The 24,687-nt window shown below is 35.6% G+C and overlaps 1 protein-coding gene across 3 annotated transcripts in view; it reads right to left on the bottom strand.

The window, feature by feature from the left end:
• Positions 1-24,687, bottom strand: part of b3glcta (beta 3-glucosyltransferase a) — a 110,915-nt gene that overhangs the window by 26,905 nt on the left and 59,323 nt on the right. For all 3 annotated transcript variants that reach the window (XM_067365559.1, XM_067365561.1, XM_067365560.1), the window contains exons 4-8: positions 19,880-19,989; positions 6,352-6,428; positions 5,376-5,487; positions 1,856-1,992; positions 530-593 (exon numbers count right to left, since the gene is read on the bottom strand). In XM_067365559.1, the coding sequence (XP_067221660.1) occupies positions 530-593; positions 1,856-1,992; positions 5,376-5,487; positions 6,352-6,428; positions 19,880-19,989 (500 nt within the window). The remainder of the gene's footprint in view (positions 1-529; positions 594-1,855; positions 1,993-5,375; positions 5,488-6,351; positions 6,429-19,879; positions 19,990-24,687) is intronic.

Below are 24,687 nucleotides of genomic sequence, written 5' to 3'. Positions count from 1 at the left end.
AGCCAAGCGGATAAACATTATATCAAAGGTTTATCGAACTTTTGTTATCATTTTATCAAGGAAAATTATTTTTTGATAATTATCACTCAGTCCTACATTGAGTGCTCAAATATTTCCACTACTGATGTCAGCAAGGATGCATCAACTAGATCAAAATATTTCTATTATTTCAAGTATTTCCTGTTCTTTTGAACTTTCCATTAATTAAAGAATCCTGAAAAACAAATGTATCACAGTTCCCAGAAAAAAATATTAAGCAGCACAACTATTTTCAACTTCAGTAATGATATGAAATGTTTCTTGAGTAGCAAATCAGCATATTAGAATGATTTCTGAAGGATCATGTGACACTTTGTCTGCTAAAAGTTAATATTGTTGCAGTGTTCGTTTTGTTTTCCACTGTTTTAGTGCACTATTTTTCTAAATGGACACTTTAATCTAAAATTAAAATATGATAAAACATTTTTTTAAATACTAATATACAGTAAGCCCATCGTTATCTTAAAGTATACACCTTAAAAATGCTTACCTCATGTTTTAGATCTATGGTGAAGTCCGATTTTAAAGGCTCCTCTTCAATTTTGCTTGTTAACCTAAAATGTGAATTCACTGTAAAATTAGTCAACTACAAGGAAAACACCACAAAATACCTTCAAACATGACATTTCTAATGGCAAATTTGTAATACCATGTAAATACCAGTACCAGTATGACAATGGTAATTTATAAAGGTGCCCTAGAACCAGTTTTTACAAGATAAGTCTAAGCTGTCCCCTAAATGTGTCTGAAGTTTCAGCTCAAAATACCCCATAGATTTTTTTTATTATTAATTTTTTTAACTGCCTATTTTGTGGCATCATTAACTATGCACCGATTCAGGCTGCGGCCCATTTAAATCGCGCGCTCCCTGCCCTCCCCCGAGCTCTCGACTATAATACAGTGTATTTATAAAGTTCACACAGCTAATATTACCCTCAAATGGATCTTTACAAGATGTTCGTCATGCATATTGCATGCATGTGTCTGATCATGTGAGTATAGTATTTATTTGGATGTTTATATTTGATTCTGAATGAGTTTGATAGTGCTCCGTGGCTAAAGCTAACATTACACACTGTTGGAGAGATTTATAAAGAATGAAGTTGTGTTTATGAATTATACAGACTGCAAGTGTTTAAAAATGAAAATAGCTACGGCTCTTGTCTCCGTGAATACAGTAAGAAACGATGGTAAACTTAACCACATTTAACAGTACATTAGCAACATGCTAATGAAACATTTATAAAGACAATTTACAAAATCACTAAAAATATCATGTAATCATGGATCATGTCAGTTATTATTGCTCCATCTGCCATTTTTCACTGTTGTTCTTGCTTGCTTACCTAGTCTGATGATTCAGCTGTGCAGATCCAGATGTTCTGCCCTTGTCTAATGGCTTGAACATGGGCTGGCATATGCAAATATTGGGGGCGTACACCCCGACTGTTATGTAACAGTCGGTGTTATGTTGAGATTCGCCTGTTCTTCGGATGTGTTTTAAACAAATGAGATTTATATAAGAAGGAGGAAACAATGGTGTTTGAGACTCACTGTATGTCATTTCCATGTGCTGAACTCTTGTTATTCAACTATGCCAAGGTAAATTCAATTTTTGATTCTAGGGCACCTTTAAGTACCATGGCATAAATCAAATTCGAGGCTTTCAGAACAATTGCATGAATAATTAAATGGAATAGTTTTACTGCAATTCATTTGAACTAAACCTTATCTACAAAAACACCACACTGGAAGACTTGATCCCTGGATCTGCTTTGTGATAGCTAGTCAGTTCATCTGAGGACATCATTCAAACCTGTTGACAAGAGGGATGCTGAGCGCCCATCCTGCAGAGAAATCTGGGTACTCGAAAACCGCTGGGTTCTCAGAAAAGGCATAATGATGGATGATGGTGGACTCTTCATCATGTAGTGGCTTGCCAAGAAACCACTCCTGAGGACAAAATGTGGAGATCAATCACATTGTGATGGTCATCTCAGGCTAAATCTCACAGTAACAGCTGCCAACCGTCACCCGACACCATGTGTCGCATTACAGTCTCCATCTTGATTTCAACTTTTTTATTGTTTTCACAGTCAACACTGCTCTGTGCATATTGTAATAGGTAAAAAAAAGAAAGAAAAGGGTAACACTTTAGTTTATGGTCCAATTTCTTATTAGCATGTATAATACTAGGATATTGGCTATTTATTAGTACTTACAAAGCACATATTAATGCCTTATTCTGCATTATCATATTCTAAATTTTTAATCCTACCCAATACCTACACATAACAACTACATCACTAACTAGTAATAAGCAGTAATTAGGAGTTTACTGAGGCAAAAGTCATAGTTAATAGTGAGAATTGGACCATAACAAAGTGAAACAATACAAAAAACAAACAACAATTAAAAAACAAGAAAATGTAATGTTTTTTTCCAAGAAAAGTTCTTACTCATAATGCTGTGCTCAACAACTGCCTGTAATGTTGAATGCACTGTACAACTCATCATAATGTAGTTTACATTATAGTGTTAATTGTTAATTTGAAAAGGTTCAGGTGAAAAGATTTTAATGAAGTGGAAACCTGTGATGAGTCAAAGCTGTAAATGGCTTTGCACTGTCAAATTTCATTAATATGCCAACATCACAGGTGACTGAAATTGTAAGAGCAGAGAAATCATATATGTGCGTGTGTATCTGTATCACTTATTCTGTGGAAAATGGCAGGTGGCATATGGCAGGTGAAAAATATTAAGTCAGGGAATTCTTTCTCTTCATTACTCTCATATTATGGAGAGAAAAAAAAAGTAGTTGAGTTTATGCTGCATTTGAACACATGGGCTTGGTAGTATATTAATATACATCAATTACCATGTCCATTTTTTGATAACAAATTACATGAATATCACTTCTGGGCTATGACACATTTAGCAATTTAAAGTCTTTCAGTGCATACACAATCAATCTTTTCACTTTTCCATGACAAGATCAATGTAAATTAGACTACAAATCAATTTTTTTCAGAACAGCTTTCAGCATTATACTGTACACTTGAGTATGACATTCAAAATAATTAATGTTGTCACAAAAGGTTTCATTCATAATAGAACTAGGTGGTGCACAATTCAAAATCCATTGATCATTGGGATATTATGGCACTGTTAGGCCATACAGCATTTTAAAGGGTTAGTTCAGCCAAAAGTGAAAAATAATTTATTACTCACCCTCATATCTTTCTAGACCCGTAAGACCTCGAAACACAAATTATCTTCGAAACACAAATTAAGATATTTTTGATGAAATCGGATGGCTCAGTGAGGCCTGCATCGCCAGACATGGTACTTCCTTTCCCAAGATCCATAAAGGAACTAAAACATATTTAAATCAGTTCATGTGAGTTCAGTGGTTCTACATTAATATTATAAAGCGACGAGAATATTTTTTGTGCACCAAAAAAAACAAAATAATGACATTTTAACAATATAAAGTGATGGCCGATTCCAAAACACAGCGTTACGAATCTTTTGTGTCGAATCAATAATTCGGATCGTGTGCCGCACTACCAAACTGCAGAAATCACGTGACACGATTATTAATCATGTGTATTCTATCAAAAGAGTAATGTAACTATGGCTATTTTGCAAGTTTTTTTTTACCAACCTACACTTCACCCAAAAGGCCTGTAGGTGGCACAAAGACTTAAATTTAACCAACTATGATAACTTTGTTAGATGGTAAATCAATACAAAACATGGTTTTGGTGAGCGCTTTGTAATATGTATTCACAATCACATTAGATTTTAAAGCAACACAATTCGTTTGCAATAAGACAAACCAGATTCAAATTGCCCGGCAAATTCGTAAAGCAAAGAAAAATCATTTCTAGCTGATCAACATTATGAAAACTGGTAAAACCTTTAGGAACTTCAAAAGATAAAACAGCGAAATTCCTAATATTACTCGAATATTTCCAAATTGTGTTCATTTTCATAGAGCGGGCCAATATTGTGACGATTATTTAAAATCAATCGAGAGAAGCAGATATCGTTATCGTGATAAAATACAATTAATCGTGAAGCCCTAATTTAATTTGATTTGACTTGACATTTGATATTCAACAGTATCTTTGACATTTATTCAACAGTGCTTTTGATCTGCCTGCATTGACACTATTCTTTAAAAGGAAAAATTATATACCAATTATCAATGTAAAGCTGCTTTGACACAATCTGCATTGTAAAAAGCGCTATATAAATGAAGGTGACTTGACTTGACTGTGGCGCTCTGAACCACTGATTAGATTCGTAAAGCTCCGAAGCTTCATGAAGCAATGTTTTGAAATCGGCCATTACTAGATATTGTTTAAAAGTTGTTATTATGTGTTTTTGGTGCAAAAAAAATATTCTTTTTTCTTTATAATATTAAGATTGAACCACTGTACTCACACAAACTGATTTAAATATGTTTTTAGTACCTTTATGGATCCTTTATGGAGAGAGGAAGTACCATTGCTGGCGATGCAGGCCTCACTGAGCCATCGGATTTCATCAAAAATATCTTAATTTGTATTCCAAAGATGAACAAAGGTCTTACGGGTGTAGAACGACATGAGGGTGAGTAATTAATGACATAATTTTTGGGTGAACTAACTCTTTAAAGGGGTCCTTGATTATGATTTCACATTTTTAACTTTAGTTAGAATGTAATGTTGCTGTTTTAGCATAAACAACTGCTTTAAAGAAGAGGAAGAGTTGTTGTAGTAGAGTGTTGTTACTATGCTGTCATTTTACGTTGGACTGCTTCACAAATGAGGGTAAATTCAATGCTGGATTTGCACAAAAGATTAACATGACGGCACATGCTAGTTGATGAGTTGAATCAACTCCACAGCAACTACCTAAATGTATCCACCAACCATTCAGAAACATCCAGATGCACTCTAACAGTTGCAACTTCTTCCTGAGTCTCTCCATCAGTGTCCGATTGAACTGTATAAGGCTGAACCCCGCTACTAAGCCATTTTGGCCTCATGACATTTTCCAGCTTTGTTGTTGAGCTGTTAAAGCTCCGCCCTCTTCTGGAAAGGGGGCTGAGAGCAGCAGCTCATTTGCATTTAAAGGGACACACACAAAAAAAAGTGGGTATTTTAAGCTGAAACTCCACAGACACATTCTGGGACACAGGAATAAGTCTTCAATGAACAGCATGATGGAATATACATAATAAAGCTCTATGTCAGCATGTTTTCACTCTTGGTGACTGAGTACAAAATGGGCTAAACATGCATTTTGTTTAATTTTTCACATTCAGCACATTAAAAGTTACTTACTTTTCTGCAGTCAAATTTTTTGAGGACGTCCTGAAGTTTTTGGAGTTTCACTCTGGTGTCCTCCTCCAGAAACATGATCCAAGAAGAGTTCTTGCCAAACTGTGATGACAAGCTGAAGTAAAACATTAGTGGTGTGTATTTTTTTTAATTGTTTCTGCAAGTTAAATTGCTACAACAGTAGGTGGGGACATGAGCCTTGTGAATGAGTCACTGAATCATCCAATTGATTTGTTCAAAAACTGATTTATTCAATATGGAAATAGGTGTCTGTTTTATCAGAGTCATTGAATCAGAGTCATTGAATCATTCACTCAAACAATTAAGAGGTTTCATCCGAAATCACATATTTCCCAGTATGTGTGACAAAAGAAGTACGTCCATATTCACAGTACTCATAAAAGAGTATGCAAAAAGTACCCGGGTGACCTACTTTGACCTACCTTACTTTCATACTACACACATTCAAACTATATAGAAGATACTTTTTAGCACTTGCAAAAATAATTACTTATTCAAAACAAGTGTTGTCACAAGTATACAATTTTAGACATAGCCAGTGACTGTCTTTGCAAGTGAATCACTGAAACATTCACATTTAATTGAATCATTCAAAGTACTGATTCATTCAGGGACAACTAGTGTGTCTTGATAGGAGACGCACAACAGTTGATTCTGCTGTGGCTTTTGAAACTTCTTTTGCAAGTTAAAAATACATAAAGGAACTAGCAATAGTGTGTGTAAAATGCAACTCCTTATGAAATGACTAAATAAGTAAATAATAATATTAATATTTTACTTTAATATATTGCATAATATATTGCAAAATCACAGCTGTATTGATATTCATTACAATAGCACTCTTGTCTGGTCTTGTGATATTCAAACTTTAAACACAGGAATAATCCAAGTGAACCTCACTTCAACTGAAGAATCAAGAACCAAGAATGTCTGTAATGTCAGTATTTACAGCACTTACTAAGGCAGCAGTGGGAGAATGCTCCAGTCTCCCTCATTGTCTGACAGTGTGTGCAGGTGGAGGATGACAGGGGAACTCTGAAAGAGACAAACACTATTACAGCTACTGTCAGACGAAGAGAAAATGTGAAGAAACTGCCAGCTATCAAGTGAGTTATCTGATTTGAGACAGTAGTTTACTTCAGGACAACATCCAGCAAAATCATGGATGGACTTCAAAGAGAGATCAGGAGAGAGATCAGTTTAAGACACACACTTTGTAATGTTTTTGAAAAAAGTCTCTTATGCTCACCAAAGCTTTATTCACTTGATCAAAAAAAAAAAAAGCTGTAAAAGTAATATTGTGAAATATTATTAATTTATTATTAATATTATTAATAACAGTTTTTTTTTATTTTAATATATTAAAATATTTTAGCTGAATTTTCAGAATCATTACTTCAGAAATCATTCTAATATGCTGTTTTGTTGCTCAAGAAACATTTCTTATTATTATCAATGTTCAAAACAGTTGTGCTGCTTAATATTTTTGTGGAAACCATGAAAGCTTTTTTTCTGGATTCTTTGATGAACGTTACATGAACATTTTGATGAACGTTGATGAACATTTATTTGAAATCATTTGTAACATTATTATTATTATTATTATTATTAATTTACTGTCCCTTTTAATCAATTTAATGTATGCTTGCTGAATAAAAAAAAAAAAGAGTTTCTTTAAAAATTACTTTAAAATTAAAAATTTAAAAATTAGTCCCAATTTTTGAACGCATAGCTGTGAACTTTATTTTAATTTAAATTCTCTTTTACATTAGATGATACATGATTACATGATAGACTTAATAGTTAACATCATTAGTGTGAATACCCCTTAAGAGAGTAAACTTGTGTAGTATATTCTGATATGGCTGTATATGTAAATATAGTTCCTACTGTAAAAGTCAGGATGCTGCTTAAAGTGTCATGAAACCCCAAAACACTTTTTTTGAGATGTAAACAGATATGTATAAGCTGCACATCATTGAAAACACTAAAGGTACTCGTTAATGTTATTCATAAGTGAAAAATAGTTATCTTTACATTTTTCAGAGCGATTTCGGTCTTCCTGTTTGAAAAGCTGAGTCGGAGCAATGTCACAAAATCTGACGTCATCGTGTACTTTCGAACATGCTGACGTAGATTCTCGACATATATTCATGACATAAAGCTCATTCAATACAATCACTGCACTGTAGTATGCATACGATTATAACTGATTATAACTGCAGTAGGAAATCACTTCTCTCGCCTCGGTCTGTTGTTATTCAGAAACATGTCTTTGGTGTTCGTTTCCTCAGTGCCACAACACAATGTGTTTTCCTGCGACACGAACAGAGCAGAGGTTTCTGTGCATGTGGATTGTTTTGCTGTAATCTACCAGCACAAATGGAAAATATGTTCGCGTGAGATCGCATTACAGCGGAGAATTCAAAAGTGTCACAAAAGTGCTGTTCATCACCTCTGCGTTCAAACACGCGAGCCGTAGGCTGTTTCCCTCAGCACAGCAGCACGTGTGTTGTTTGTATTTTGCTCGCAATGCGATCAGAACTGGAGTTTGAATACGAACACATGAAAAAAACGATTGTTTTTATGATATACAGGCAGAGCGCGCATATGCTCGGTTTCCGCGGAGCTCCACGATGAGTTTAATAACACTAGCCACGTGACACATAGCTCATACAGAATAAAGTATCCGTGTTTAAAGTTTTTATTTCACACATTCTACTGCACCAAACATTAACCAGCACGGTGTAGTTATGCACACATATTTCATCAAGTCTTCTTATATGAATATATTCTTATATGATTCTTATATGAATTATATGTGCAAACTGGACACTGATACAGTGGTGTAGCCTATCTGAACGCGACGACACGATTATTCTAAAAGACTGATTTTGAGACTGCAGTGCTCGTAAATGTAATCAAAGTAGCCTATTATTAGCCCTATTAAATATTCTTTCGCATTTCTCCCTTGTGCTTGGGAGTTTGTCGTCATTCTCTCCGTGCTCATATATATTAAATTAATATTCATTATTGTGTATGATGAGTGTGTTGTATGGCTGTGCTTCATTGGTTGTTCTCTCCCCTCTTCCCCCCCTCTACACTCCCACTTTTCCAGAGCTTTACAAACCCATTTTCACAGACTTTTTGAAACTCAGAGATGTGAACGACCAGGGTAAAACAGGGGGTTTCATGACCCTTTAAAATTGTATACTTGCCTCATATTTCACATTTCTCATATTTCAACTAATCAGCCAAACTATTGAATTTTAGTACACCAAAAAGATAGCATATATGAAGACAGCGTTTCAGTTTGAAATCAGCTGTCCCGAACAATAGGAATCAATTGCAGAAAAAGCTGAAATTGGACAATATTATCAGCCTGTAGAGAATCAATTTTCCAGTACATCCCCTTCAGCAACATTTTTAGCCTAAGCAATTCACATTTGTAATTTGAATAGGAGAGAATGAATCAGATGAGAGTGTGCTCATGTTCAAAGGTGCCCCTTTATTCTTATTCTTATTTAAACTTTATTCTTATTTCCAAAAAGAGACATGAATGACTGAGGACTTTGTGACACCCATTGTGTGTCTTGATATGGCTCATTGAGATGTGACCAGAGATGAAAAGGGTTTGTGATCATGCTGTGACTAAAGGTGATGATGAAAATGGGGGTCGGCATGACCTTGCTACCTTAGGTAACCTCAGATGAACGCCCTGGCTCAATCACGTGGGGACCAGAGACCAGAATGGTGAGAAATTGGCACTCTAATCTTAGAAGTGTTTGATCTGTCTGTCCTATATAGAGACATAATCAAAAAAGAGACAAAAGCTTACGTATGACCCAAGTTTGTCCTTTCAGTTTGTCCCCAGTTTGAGTTTAACCTCACTGGTAAAGAAATAGATTTTTCCACCAAAAAAAAAGTTCCCTTTTGATTTACCTGTTAAATAATTAAATAAGTGACATTTTCTTTGTGGTAAATGTTTTTTTTTTTTTTTAAACATGCTTTTAATGTAAGGCTTTGGATGAAATACAGCCTTGAGAGAACACAGATGATAAATGAAACAATGTGGTATTGGCCATCTAAGCTAGACCAAACAACTGAACTGTTAAAGTCACCCTGTAGTCAATTTTGTCCCTTAAAACTCTTATTTGACCACCAAAATAACATATTTAATTTTTTTTCATGTGAAAAATATTTCTTCATGCATTAAAATAGCTTGAATGTAACTTTACACCCTTGCCTCATTTAATATATACGCAGATAACTGAATATGAAAATTAGCCCCGCCTCCATTAGCTCACGCCAGCTCAGAGATCCACTCGGTCAACTTAATGAGGTAAACGCTGCACAATGCTATCGCTCTTTACAACATTGGACACATAACGGTAATTACTATGATTATCCTTTTGCTTGGATATTTTGGTCAGTCATCAAAAAGCTAATAATGTGTTGCTAATGTTACACAAACCATGTTCACGTTTGCCATGTCAGATGTTCACGTTTGCCATGTCAGAGTTAGACAGCTGTCATCTAACAATGTGTATCCTTAAACACTTTAACAATTCAGAACATTAGTGGAGAAACATATATAGTTCATCGTAATATACATCAAACAAATGCCATTTTGTTCAATCTAATCAACAGAAAAATATACTGGGAAAACCTGGCTTCTCTCGAGACTCCTCTGCAATTTCGCTGTTAATGATATGTTAAAGCCGGCACATTGACATGATTGGATACAAGGTAGTTTGTGACGTCACAGACACCAGCGATTTCAAACCACGGGTTTGAGACTCTCTTCTTCACTGCAGTTTTGAAGAGAAAATACTCAGCAATGGTGTTGACAAATGAATCTGCACATGGTCTGTCTTGAAGCATTTTAAAAACACCATCACATAGACATATAAACAACATTAAAAACCTTACCACATGGGGTCTTTAATACATTAAATAAGATTAGTGCATGTTTTTGACCAGCAACAAAAAGAAAATGGTACCCATTAAGGTAATCTTTTATGCTGTTTAATGTCATAAAATATACAGGCCAGCAGGTAGCATCTAATCAGCATTTTAAAAAGCAGCATGTCAGGTCAAACTAATACAAATCATTATGAGGATGCATTTCAGTTGAGGTCAGGTTAATTTAGCAAATGTTCTCTGCCCATTCGGCCTGATTTCCATAGAGACTGGAACAAACATATTATATTGCAAAGCCTCCTAAACAGAGCTTGTACTAACTATGTCTGTGTAATTAATTAGGACAAACTCAGTTGTCTTTTCCAAGTGTTTGCATGTGTGTGCAAATCCTTTCTTAGCAGTCTTTCAAGCACTGGTGTTTTCCAGAAAACATTAATATAGGTGAGTAATTTGGTTTTGGATTTTGTGTGTGTGTGTGTGTGTGTGTGTGTGTGTGCTTTTGTTTATATTACATTGTGGGGACCAAATGTCCCCATGATGTAATATAAACCTGAGTTCACCTACATCGTGGGGACCAGCCAGCGGTCCCCACAATGTAAATGGGTTTATAAATCATATAGAATGAGTTTTTGTGAAAAAGTAAAAGTTTGCACAGTTTCCTGTGAGGGTTAGGTTTAGGGGTAGGGGCAGGGTAGGGGGATAGAATGTACAGTTTGTTCAGTGTAAAATGCATTGAAGTCTATGGAAAGTCCCCACAATTCACAAAAACAAACATGTGTGTGTGTGTGTGTGTGTGTGTGTGTGTGTGTGTGTGTGTGTGTGTGTGTGTGTGTGTGTGTGTGTGTGTGAGAATATATACATTAGTTAACTACATTAGTTAATGCACTGTGACATGAACATGAACAAATAATGAACAACTGAATTTTAATGAATGAATATTAGTAAATACAGTAACAAATGTTTTGCTCATTGTTAGTTCATGTTAGTTAATGCATTACCGTACAGTCCAAAAGTTTGGAAGCACTAAGATTTTTAATGTTTTTAAAAGAAGTTTCGTCTGCTCACCAAGGCTACATTTATTTAATTAAAAATACAGTAAAAAACATTAATATTGTGAAATATTATTACAATTTAAAATAACTGTGTACTATTTAAATATATTTGACAAAGTAATTTATTCCTGTGATGCAAAGCTGAATTTTCAGCATCATTACTCCAGTCTTCAGTGTCACATGATCCTTCAGAAATCATTCTAATATGCTGATTTGATGATCAATAAACATGAACATGATTATTTTCAATGTTGAACAGTTGTGTACTTTTTTTTTTTTCAGGATTCCTTGATGAATAGAAAGTTCAAAAGAACAGCATTTATCTGAAATACAAAGCTTCTGTAGCATTATACACTACCGTTCAAAAGTTTGGGGTCAGTAAGAATTTTTATTTTTTTGAAAAGAAATTAAAGAAATGAATACTTTTATTCAGCAAGGATGCATTAAATCAATCAAAAGTGGCAGTAAAGACATTTATAATGTTACAAAAGATTAGATTTCAGATAAACTCTGTTCTTTTGAACTTTCTATTCATCAAATAATCCTGAAAAAAAATATTGTACACAAATATTTTGTACAATTGTACACATTAAATGTTTCTTGAGCAGCAGATCAGCATATTAGAATGATTTCTGAAGGATCATGTGACACTGAAGACTGGAGTAATGATGCTGAAAATTCAGCTTTTCCATCACAGGAATAAATTACTTTGTGAAATATATTCAAATAGGAAACAGTTATTTTAAATTGTAATACTATTTCACAATATTACTGTTTTTACTGTATTTTTAATTAAATAAATGTAGCCTTGGTGAGCAGATGAAACTTCTTTTAAAAACATTAAAAATCTTAATGGTTCCAAACTTTTGGACTGTACTGTATATATAAAAAATAAAACAAGGTTGAACTAAGGCTTTAATTATATAAAGCATAGTTTGAATGTTGAAGATGAAAAAAAAAAAAGTACAAAACAGCTGATGACAAATAAGAAGGCAAAAACAAAGAAGAATACTAAAAAGATAAGCAATATGAAGAAGGCCAATCCTCAGGGCACGTGTTTCTTTCTCAATGACGACATCAACAGAAGGAAACAGTCCAGGTCATACCAGTTGCTGTCATACCAAGTTTGCAAACTTCTGTGCCCTCTCTGGGCTCCAGATATGAATACCTCAGTGTTTACAGACTGCTGGTCTTATTGAATTTGTCCTCTGCTGCATGCGTTCCCACTTTTCTGCTGCTTCGGCCCCCCAGTGGTGGAACAAACATCCCACAGCTTTTACAACATAACAGTCATTGCTGACTGCACACTGAGGTGTGAATATGAGCAAGCAAGCAATGTTCAGGCACACTATACAGTCACACAGGGCAAGAGTGATAAATGTGAAGTCTAATTTACACTGGCAATACTGGAGCTGTCAGGGTTCATAGACCGACAGAGAGGGAAAAAATTGATGTTCACATCCATGTAGAGTGTAATGCATGAGCATTTCTCAGTAATGAATAAATGTTAGGCCTCATGAGTCCAACTAAAGTGAAACAAATTGCTCTCCTGAATCAAGGATTAAGCATCAGAAATCAACCGTCTCATGTCTCAGACTAGTGCTGACATCTTGTGGCACTGCATAAAGCAGCATGACAGTCAAGCACAACTTTATTTTCCTACAAAGGTTTGAAGGTAAAAGGCTGTAATTTCTTTCAGAGGAAAAAGTAAGTCCTATATATCTCCAGTGCTGTCCAATCCAATCAATAGAAGCTCTCCTTTAGTGTTAATTAAAAAGACAGTTCACCCAAAAAAAGAATTCTGGGTAACACTTACAACAAGGTTCATTAGTTAAACATTAGATACTGATACTGATAAACATATGTCATTGTTTGTTCATGTTAGTTCACAGTGTATTAACTAATGTTAACAAGATTTTAATAATTATTATTAGTAAATGTTGAAAATAACATTAAAAAGATGAAATATAGCTGCAAGCAGCAATTATCGGGGCCAAGCACAGAGAAGGCACAACAAGTCATCCCAGCACAGCTGGGAGCATCAGACTTACAGCAACACTGAGCAATTAATAAAGACATATTTAGGCAAAATGACAGAGAAATCATATATACTTTTAATAACAATGATTTAATGATTCATCACTTTCAACCAATAGGTGGCACTGTGAGCAAATTGTTGTGGTATGGTCAAAGTAAGGTGACGGTGACTCATGCAAAGTTTGGTGTCAATATGCCAAAGCAGTGCAGAGATACAGCTTCAACAGTCGGTTTTGCATCATGCCTCAAATTCCTTGCTCCAATATATGAAAACTTTTTGACGTATCGACTTGAAATCCATAACTTTTTTTCGGCATGGTCTGAAGATGATACGGTTCGATTTTGGGAAAAAATTGGAGCAACGGTCTAGGAGAAGTTACACAATATGGCGGACAGGAAGTTCAGCTGACTATGGCAAATTTGGTATCTATGTTCTCAGCATGACCCAAGGAATCTACTGAGATCCGTTAATATAGTCAAAAGTTATTAACATTTTGAGTACTGTCAGGGCACAGTGCCAAAGACCCATATAAAGTTTTGTAACAATACGCTAATGCGTTCATAAAATACAGCATTTTGGCACAAAATTCAAAATGGCTGACAGTCAAAATGGCCGATATGGGAAAATTGGATACCAATCAACTCGGCATGATGCCCCGAATCCAACGAGTCCAAAGTTATGATTTGTGGACAAACCCATCAGAAGTTATAAGCAAAAGTATCCATTTGTCATATCTCCGGACCAGTAGGTGGCGCTGCTCCGAAACGTTGCATGTTGCCTCAGGTCATGCTTGTGATGACATCTACCAAGTTTGGTCTGAATACGATAAAGCGTTGCGGAGATACAACCTTATGTCTCTTTTTACAAGCACTACGTTAAATTTGTTCGCGTGTTTTTCGAAAACGGTTTGAGAAATCGACTTTACTTCCATAAATTTTTTTCGGCATGGTCTGAAGATGATCTGGTTCAATTTTCGTGAAAATCGAGTTACGGCCTAGGAGGAGTTCGAAAAAGTAGGTTTTTCAGTAAATTCAAAATTCGTCTTGACCCAAGGAATCAGAGGAAAAAAGAATCCCTATCCCTTAAGGCCTTCGCACACTGTGTCTGAAATTCACATGCAAATTTTTCGCACGTTAAATTAATTCTACCTCACGTTATGTCAATCACATTTGCGCACTGCCTCCGAGACTTTCATCCGTCATAAAAATATTCGGATCAGGTTCGATTTTCTGCATTTTTCGCATCCGTTGCAGGCATTTTGAGAGACGTTTTGACAATTCAGAGCCACCGTACTTGAACGCAAATATCCAGAATGCCATCTGACAAGTTGATCCATGTCGTCTACAGCACAAGGCAGCAGCACTGTATGACAAACAACGTGCGGAATACAAAGACAGAATATAAAGTCAGATTGTGCCAGTAGCAAAGCATCAAACTGAAACACTGACATCCTGAAGTTTGAAACGTTGATCCCGCAGCTCCTTGATGAGGTGGAACTCTCCTTTCTCTCTATGCAATGTCGGGATTGGATGGACCCAATATTTCCTCTTTCTTTTTCTCTTTTTAAGAAGAGAGAGGACAACTATCGTGCTCACTGCTTGAAGACAACGCATTCATTAATACGCATCGGACTCAGTGTGCAAGGTCTCTGTGCGTGACAAATTTTTAGGATTACGAATACGAAAAAACGCATGCGAAAATTTCGGACTCAGTGTGCAAAGGCTTCTACAGTTCAAAAGTTATTAACATAAACATGAGCCAGCTGGTGGCGCTAGAGGGATTGAGTTACAGACTCCAAATTTGCTATGGACACAGTTCAGACTGTCCTCTAACTGTGCCAAATTTCATAACTTTCCCGCAAGCAGTTCTATGGGCTGCCATAGACTCAAGAGCAGAAGGAGAAGGAGAAGAAGAAGAAGAAGAAGAGGAAGAATTAAAAAGAACGCCAACAGATACAATAGGTGCCTACTCATTATGTTAACTCATGTAGTTAACTAATGTTAACTAATGAACCTTATTGTAAAGTGTGATTCTGTTATCATTGACTTCTTTGGAACACAAAATAAGATAATTAGAAAAATGTGTTATTTATATTTATTTTTTTTATTTCATTGTATAGAGAAAAAAAGGGTGAAAAAAACCCATAACATATTAAATGACTATTAAATTATACATTATTATAATTATATACATATACAATTACACAAATGAATAAATATTTTAATATTTATTATAAAATTATTTATTATAAAACTATTTTATTTTGTAGATTTATAGATTATAGATTGTAGATGTAGATTATACATATTACATTTAATTACAATACATATTTTTAAAATAATATTGTAATACTTAATTTTAATATAAAGTATTAAGGAAGAGGATTAGGGCCAAGCAATAATAAAAAAATAAAACCATCTCGAAATTAAAGTTGTTAAATTATCGTAATTCCGTAATTTAACGAATTTGTTCTCGTAATTTAAAGGGGGGGTTACATGTTTTTTTTCTAGGCTTGATTGTGTTTTGGGTGCAGAGTTTAACATGTCTTAATGCTTCGGTTTTTTTTAAATGCTGTATTTTTCATATATTTTACCTTAATTCTACACCTCTGTTTCCACTGTCATATGAACGGCTCGTTTGACTTCCTGCTTCTATGAAGCCACTCCCTCCGACATACGCAATGTGCTCAGATTGGTCAGCAGGTTGGTTACTGGCCCAGTCTGTCGTGATTCGCTGAAGCGTCCGGAAACGCCACTCCCCTTACCATTCGAAGTTACGCGCTTAGGTGGAAAGTAAATAATAGCGCTATTGCTGTATCAAATTGAGCCAAATCAGACCCAGATGAAGAGGAAAAAGTAGAACCTCTGCAATCGCGGCTTTTGAAGGATGTTTATGAATGGTATTTCATTTAGTATTTGTGTCAAAGTGTTTAGATAAGCTGTCACTGCTGTTTGTTAGCTTTAAATATACAGTTTTATCCTGATTAAAGCTTTACTGTAGTAAATACATGCCTGAGTAGTCGCATTTTTGTAAAGGTAGCATTTAATTTATAGCATGAACAACTGTTTGTCTATGAACATAGAAGTTTGTTGGTATTTGTTGCACTAGAAATTAGCTAACTGGCTAGCAAAAACGAGTTGGTCTTTGTATACGTCCTAGATGCATTAAAAATAGCAACAGAACTATAACATTACGTTTAAAAGACAAACAATAAAACGTACTTACAGTTTGGGGCTGATAAACAGCAGCTTCTGCTTTTAAAGTGGGAACTGCTTCATCTTTCAGTAAAAGTCTTTGTGTAAATCCAGCATTAAACTCGTGTAGATTCAGGAAGCTATCTTCAGCACCACATCCAGTGTACAAAATATCACAGATTATAATGGGTTCTATATCTTTTGACGCGTCGCGTCGCGCAGCTCGCGTTCGGTGTAAACAACTCTTCCGCTTCCATTATGCTGCGCCACATGGCCTCGCCCACTTTGTTGCGTGTTCCCGGGGGCAGTGTTTATGTTAATAGCAAGAGTTTATGATGTCACCAACCCGGGAAGAAGCTTGTTGTAGTCCAAACCGCCCGTTTTTGTAGGCAATAAAATGCCATAACTTTAAAAGACAATATCTCAGTGTGCATTGAACTTTCAGCACTGTAACTTTGCAGATACTGTTTATGCTCAAGCAGCAACATTACACACTAACTAAAGTTATAAAAGTGAAATCGCATGCAACCACCCCTTTCTCAACATTTTATCTCGACTTTTTTCTCAAAATTTAACGTCATTTTTCTCATAATTTAACAAATTTGTTCTCGTAATTTAATGACTTTATTCTCAACATTTTATCTCGACTTTTTTTCTCGAAATTTAACAATTTTTTTCTCGTAATTTAACACGCTTATTCTCAACATTTTATCTCGACTTTTTTCTCGAAATTTAACAACTTTAATCTCTAGATGGTTTTATTTTTTTTATTATTGCTTGGCCCTAATCCTCTTCCGTAATGTATAAATGAAATTAATTATTCAATAAAATACATTCAATAACACACTGAAGGAAACTGGTATAGGCAAGATAACAAAACAAACAAAAAAATAAAATAAATAAATAAATAAAATCTAAACAGAGCTTTATTGTTCTGGATTAAACTGTCTCAAAGTCTTTCCAGCATGTACATGGACTAGTTCATCATTTATTTATATGACTTTAAAGGAACACTCCACTTTTTTTGAAAATAGGCTAATTTTCCAACTCCCCTAGAGTTAAACAGTTGAGTTTTACCGTTTTCGAATCCATTCAGCCGATCTCCGGTTCTGGCGGTACCACTTTTAGCATAGCTTAGCATAGTTCATTGAATCTGATTAGACCGTTAGCATTGCACTTAAAAATGACCAAAGAGTTTTGAAATTTTTCCTATTTAAAACTTGACTCTTCTGTAGTTACATCGTGTACTAAGACCGACGGAAAATGAAAAGTTGCGATTTTCTAGGCTGATATGGCTAGGAACTATACTCTCATTCCAGCGTAATAATCAAGGAACTTTGCTGCCGTATCATAGCTGCAGCAGCGCAATGATATTACGCAGCGTCTCTCACAAACGTCTCCATGGTTGCAAGGCACGTTCCCTGTGCAAGCAGGGGCTCACAGGCGCTGCGTAATATCATTGCGCTGCTGCAGCCATGGAACGGCAGCAAAGTTCCTTGATTATTACGCCTGAATGAGAGTATAGTTCCTAGCCATATCAGCCTAGAAAATCACAACTTTTTATTTTCCGTCGGTCTTAGTACACGATTTAACTACAGAAGAGTCAAGTTTTAAGTAGGAAAAATATCAAAACTCTTTGGTCATTTTTAAGCGCGATGCTAACGGTCTAATCAGATTCAATGAACTATGCTAAGCTATGCTAAAAGTGGTACCGCCAGAACCGGAGATCGGCTGAATGGATTCGAAAACGGTAAAACTCAACTGTTTAACTGTAGGGGAGTTGGAAAATTAGCCTATTTTCAAAAAAAGTGGAGTGTTCCTTTAAAAGTTGAAGAGGAATTCAGTTACATTGTTTATTAGTTATTTTGTGTGTGTGTCCTTGACTAAGGACAAAGGCAGTAAGTTTCAGTGAATTGCTTGAATAACAGAACCATCACTGACTCTAAAATAGGAGTTCTGCATTTCAGAGCAAAACTGTCATATCTAAAAGAATCCATGGATTTGCTGTTTGCTTGAAGAACTCAAAAAAGCAGGAATTTTGAGATGAATGTCCTATTTGACTATAGTGAGTGAAGTGCAACTTTTAATGTGGTATCGCACACTACAGGGGACACACTACAGCGCACATTACAGTGCTAGTAATCTGCACTTTTCCCCACTTCATTTGTATTCACAAAGTGTTGCTATAAAGCATCTAATCTGACAATGTGAATGATGAAAGAAATCAAAACAACTTGTTTGTTGCAATATACAACTCAGTTGAAATTTATGAGAGAACTGTCAAAACATCTATTGTACATCTTTTGGAAAGTTAGCCTAATACATTCTGCAAAAAGAAAAACCTGAGAATGAAAGAAAGGAAGCAGAAGGGATATAGTGCAGGATGAGAGCGGTCTCTTAATCTGGTTTTGATTGGATCAGAGGGTGACAGCTCAGTGAACTGGCGCAGAACTCGGAGGTTATTGCGGTTTGGCACTCCAGATTTTCAGAACAAGCAGTCAGAAAGAGTTTGTCTATAAAAGCGGCAAACTATCAGATGAGGACGTGAGGGGAGGAAAAAACAGATTGCTTTACATTTTCACTCTCAGAGGATGGTCTCAATGCTGAGAAATAAATGGAACACACTATCAAGGGTGGAATATTAAGGATGAACCCAACAGTTTCTCATTGAAATAAAGCTTTTAACATTTGAAATGTGAATCCCACTGCTTCACTTGCTGAAAATGTCACTTTATGATCTGTCATTGACTCCCTGTCTTTCCTAAAATGTGAATTTTCAGTAAGACGTGCTATCAAAATGTTGCCAGATTAGGTGCAAGAAAACTTTCATGAAACCCAATCTAAAAATACAACAACACACACACACACACACACACACACATTGTGCCTACTTATGAATGACAAAATGTGGCATATTTGAAAATAAAACATCATTTGTTTTATAAATTAATTTTCCATGCTTTCATTTTGTGTTATTTCAGTCAATAATGGTTGCACCATTATTCTAAAATGTGGAAATTAGTATTGCCAAAGAATAAGTAGGTGTGTTCAAACTTGAAAAGTGGTATTGTAAATCTGGCTTGGCAAAAGTTTCATAACAGATGGGTGTAATTGTCCAGAAAGTCATGGACAAAATTGGAGCATAATTGCACAAATAATTTCTCTTTGGGTTGAACTGATGCAAGTAAATTATGGGAACCCATGCTAGGCACGAGGTCAAATGGTCATGAAAAACAGAAGTGAAAACGTTAATAAAAAATAAATCATAAATACCGGTACCTCTTGAAGAGCTTGTGACTGTAGAAGAAGGTCTTTTCTGAGTTTTTCTGCCTGCCGCACATGGAAAGAGTTCCTCTGGCTCTGGATGACAAACACCACTTGTCTCAAGTCTACAATAAACACAGAAAGAAATACTCACCATGTCATCCCGTTAATTTGCTTTCTGCAGGGCATACAACAATTTCCCATTGAGCGTGATGACATAAAGGTTGGGTAAGAATTATTTTGTTGCAAAGGCAAAAATATCTATGGGAAGTATTCGTTCTAAACTCAACTCTAAGCACAGATTCTTCATCAAATAACTACAAATTCCAGATTTTGACCATTCACCAAATACAACACATGAAATGGTTTAGCAATGCAAAAGGAATTTTTAACATCAACTAAGAAATAAGAGTGGCGCAATATTTAAAGAGGGAATAAAAACATTGCACTATGGTTAGCAAATACCAATACGGAAGATGCAGGTTTGAGTCCAATCTGTTTGAATTCCTGCTCTCTCTCTCCAGTGTGTTCCTATCTCTATCTACTATCTCTGTTCAATAAATCTAAAAGCCCTGAAGATAATCATTCTTTTTTGTAAACAGATAACATTTTGAGGGTTTTTGCCCTGGGAAAAGAAAGGGCCTAGCGTGGCGCACCTGTCAGTTTATGAATGCGTTACGAGATTGAAATCTAAAATTCCAGTTTTCATAGAGCAGAACTCTCTGGGCTTAAGGTCAAGTCCGTACAGTTAGGCTTCTGGGGCCGTATTACATAAACTTCCTATCTTAAGTTAAGATTTGACAAGTTGAATGTTCCAAATGGGAACTGAAATCACCATGGTTACTAAACAGATAAAACTGGATTCGAGATGGAGTATGTTTCTTTATCTAGCTGCTTACTATATAAAAATGTAACATCATGGTCTCTTGAATAACAAAGGATTCATTTATAATCAATCATTTATAATCTAAAAACACAGAGTTAACCCAGACCACCTTAATAATAAATGTGTCATAAGAGACACCGATGAGTGTGAACCTGATGAAAATTAGTTGTTTGAAGGCCTGTGAGTGGTGTAATTAGACTCGGATTTAACATGCTGAGACATTGATCTCACTGAGTATCTGTGGCATTTGTCTAATGTCACCACAGTCAATGTAACCTTTACATGAACTTTATATTTATCATCAATCCAGCCAGGAAACATCATCACATTAGCATTTGAGCACAGTCCATGGATGGATGGATGGATGGATGGATGGATGGATGGATGGATGGATGGATGGATGGATGGATGGATGGATGGATGGATGGATGGATGGATGGATGGATGGATGGATGGATGGATGGATGGATGGATGGATGGATGGATGGATGGATGGATGGATGGATGGATGGATGCTTGGATGGATGGATGGATGGATTAGCCTTATTACCCAATATTTGGGTAAAATATTATTTTTAAGAAGCATAGTCACAGGAAACCGAGATATTTGATATCTACACAAATTTATCATATAAACTCCATATAGCATTAAAGGTGCTAAAGAGGATGTTTTGTTTTATACATTTTTGCAATATTACTTGAAACTGTCTTTACTAACTGATAAAAGACTATGTATTAGGTGCACTGAAAGTAATAATATTAATATACATCATCTGTGCACGAGGTAGGGCCTTAAAAACATCAGCCAATCGTTTACGTGATCATCGCATAAACGATTGGCCCTCTGGCTTGTCAATCACTGCCGTGACGTTCCTTGTGAGAGACGAGCACGGCTACGCGCTCCAGTAACTTTCCACACTCCACAGGCGCCGCATGCAATGTTTTTGTCAGGAGACAGGAGTAACAACTGCAGATTATGAGTTACCTGCGGTGAGTCTGACATAATGAATCCAAAAAACAAGACACAGCGAATGCCGGTGGTAAACACTCGTGTTCCAATACTCATGCACGATTTTTGGGAGGCGTTCCCTCGAAATGAGTTGTGATGGAGGGGGGTTGTTCTTACGCATGCGCTCATTTAAAAAAAATCACTAACAGTCTTTGGATTCTCACTCGACGAAAAGATCCTCTGTAGCACCTTTAAAGTACACATGAAATCAATATTGACCCTATTAACTTTACTAGTGCATATTACTAGTCTTGTGGTAAACAATTAATCCGTTAAAACACAGAAAAAAAAAAAATGTTTGTCGCAGTAATCTTTAATCAAAATCTGAAAAGTTTCGGTCTGGAATGGCGTTCCTTCTCTGATAACGTCAGTTTGACGGCTTGGGTTGAAAACGTGTAAACCACTCCTCTGAAACTGTTCCTCTGCTATGAGCGAGAGATGGAGAGGAGGAGCGCTAAAGTAAAACTCTGCCCTCTATTCAATATTCTGTTTTACTTGGAAATACATCACAACACTGGAGAAAAGTTGTTTGCAACTTCCGCTTCACGCGTACTTTAAATATCGTAAAAAATAGGAGGTATTAAAGGTCCTTGATACAGGTGCTCTGTAAATCATATAGTTTAACTATAAAGAACAACCAGCAAAATACAGGTGTCTTTTTCTTTTTTTTTTTTTTGGGTAAGTGATGCACTCGTATTCCACTTCATTACACTACAACACCCACACAGACTCTAAATCTGTAGGCTGGGTAAGAGAATTAACTTTGCTTTCATACATTCTCCCAAGTGAGAAAGCTCTGGCATGTAATAAAACCCATACACCGAATGAGAAGCGTCACTTCTTTAATAAGTCTTGCAGTCACTTCATCATGAGCTCTGTTCCTGTTAGCGCCAGCTCAAGCTCATGAACAAGGCTCTCTGCCAGCAACAGCTCTCTGGATCTCTTCATTAAGCGTCTTTCAAACATTTGCAACAAAATGTGCAAATTTGAGTGAATATTGCACATCATAAATTATGATTAGTGAGTTTTCTCCTTCATGACGTTTTTAAGCAGCTCTGAAAAAAATGAGCTCATTTGTCAACACAAACATGACAAGGAGTATGAGGAAAGAGACAGCTTCGTAATCTTCCTCCAAGACTGAGTGAAAATGTGGAAAACAGCTGACATGAGCAAACAATCTGTGTATGCCTCAATCTGCTCCCTATTAAGTTGTAAGCCCTCTTCCCAAAGTGTCAGCCATTTCTAGGGCTATCCCATTGTCCAAGTTGTTCCAGTGCAAATAAATACTCACTCTCTAAAAATTCCCAAAAATACACCGTACAAACTAGTGTCCATCGGCTGCTTGCTATATTCACTTCACCGGATATTTAGAATTATTTGATACAAATCTAATAATAATAATAAATATTCTGTATACTTTTTTGATAATAATAAAAATGTATAACTACATTAGTTACATTAGTAACTGAGACTGAACAACACTACAGCATAATCTTAGTTATTGTTCAATCTCAACATTTCCTAATATATTATTAAAATCCAAAGTTGTATATGTTTAGTTAATGCACTGTGAACTAACATGAACATTAACATTAACAAAAGGTTAATAAATGCTGTAAATTTATTGATCATTGTTAGTTTGTTAGTTAATGCATTAATTAATGTGAACAAATACGACCTTACACATACATATATACACATATATATATATACACATATATATATATATATATATACATATATATATATATATATATATACATATATATATATATACATACATACATATATACATACATACATATATATATATATATATGTATATATATATATATATATATATATATATATGTATGTATGTATATATATGTATGTATGTATATATATATATGTATGTATGTATATATATATATATGTATATATATATATATGTATATATATATATATATGTATATACATATATATATATATATATATACATATACATACATATATATATATATATATATATATGCACTGTCTGCACTGATTTTACATTCCATCAGAGTATGAAGGCTGAAATAGCAGAACAATAGCACAGCTATACATAAAATATTGCAATCCACACAAAATTATGAGAGATCTTTCAGTTCAAAAGAGGACAAATTGTTGGTGTGCATCTTGCTGGCTCATCTGTTACAATAGGTGTAAATGTCGATGCAAGAGGAAGCTGTCTGAAAGGAATGTCCAGGTACTAACCTGGATTATATCCAAAAAAAAACAAAAAAAAAAAAACACAAAATCACAGCTGCCCTACTCACTGCAGAATTAAATGCTCAACACTCCTGTTTCCACCATAACTGTTCGTTGGGAGCTCCTCAGAGTCAATATTCATAGCCAAACCTTTGGTCACACATGCCAAATGTCGGTTTCAACAGTGCAAATCTTGGGCTGTGGAAAATGTGAAACATGTATTGTTCTCTGATGAGTCCACCTTCTCTGTCGTTTCTGCATCCGTGATAGTTACGGTGTGGAGAAGCCACAAGGCTTTACACCCGGACTTTTGCTGCCCAGAGTGAGGCATGGGGGTGGAACAGATGGTTTTGGCTGCAAAATAATGGTGTTCACTACAGTGACTACAAAATCAAGACATTCCCTACTGTGATCAAAGACTACTAAACCATTCTTAAGGACCATGTGCATCAAATGGTTCAAACATTGTACCCTGAAGGGGGTGCCGTGTATCAGCAAGATAATCACCTATGGGAAAGACTAGGTTTGATGAATGGTTTGATGAAAATGAAAGTGAAGTTGAACATCTCCCATGGCCAGCACAGTTACCGGATCTAAATATCTTTGAGCCATTTTGGGGTATTTTGGAGGAGCAAGTCAGAAAACCTTTTTCTCCACCAGCATCACATGGTTCTGGAAAAGGAGGACCAGCTAAAT

Source organism: Chanodichthys erythropterus, chromosome 17 (genome assembly GCF_024489055.1).
Source record: "Chanodichthys erythropterus isolate Z2021 chromosome 17, ASM2448905v1, whole genome shotgun sequence".
Classification (NCBI taxonomy): domain Eukaryota; kingdom Metazoa; phylum Chordata; class Actinopteri; order Cypriniformes; family Xenocyprididae; genus Chanodichthys; species Chanodichthys erythropterus.
Note: the sequence above shows the minus strand (reverse complement) of the source record. Positions and strands in the feature narration are given on the sequence as shown.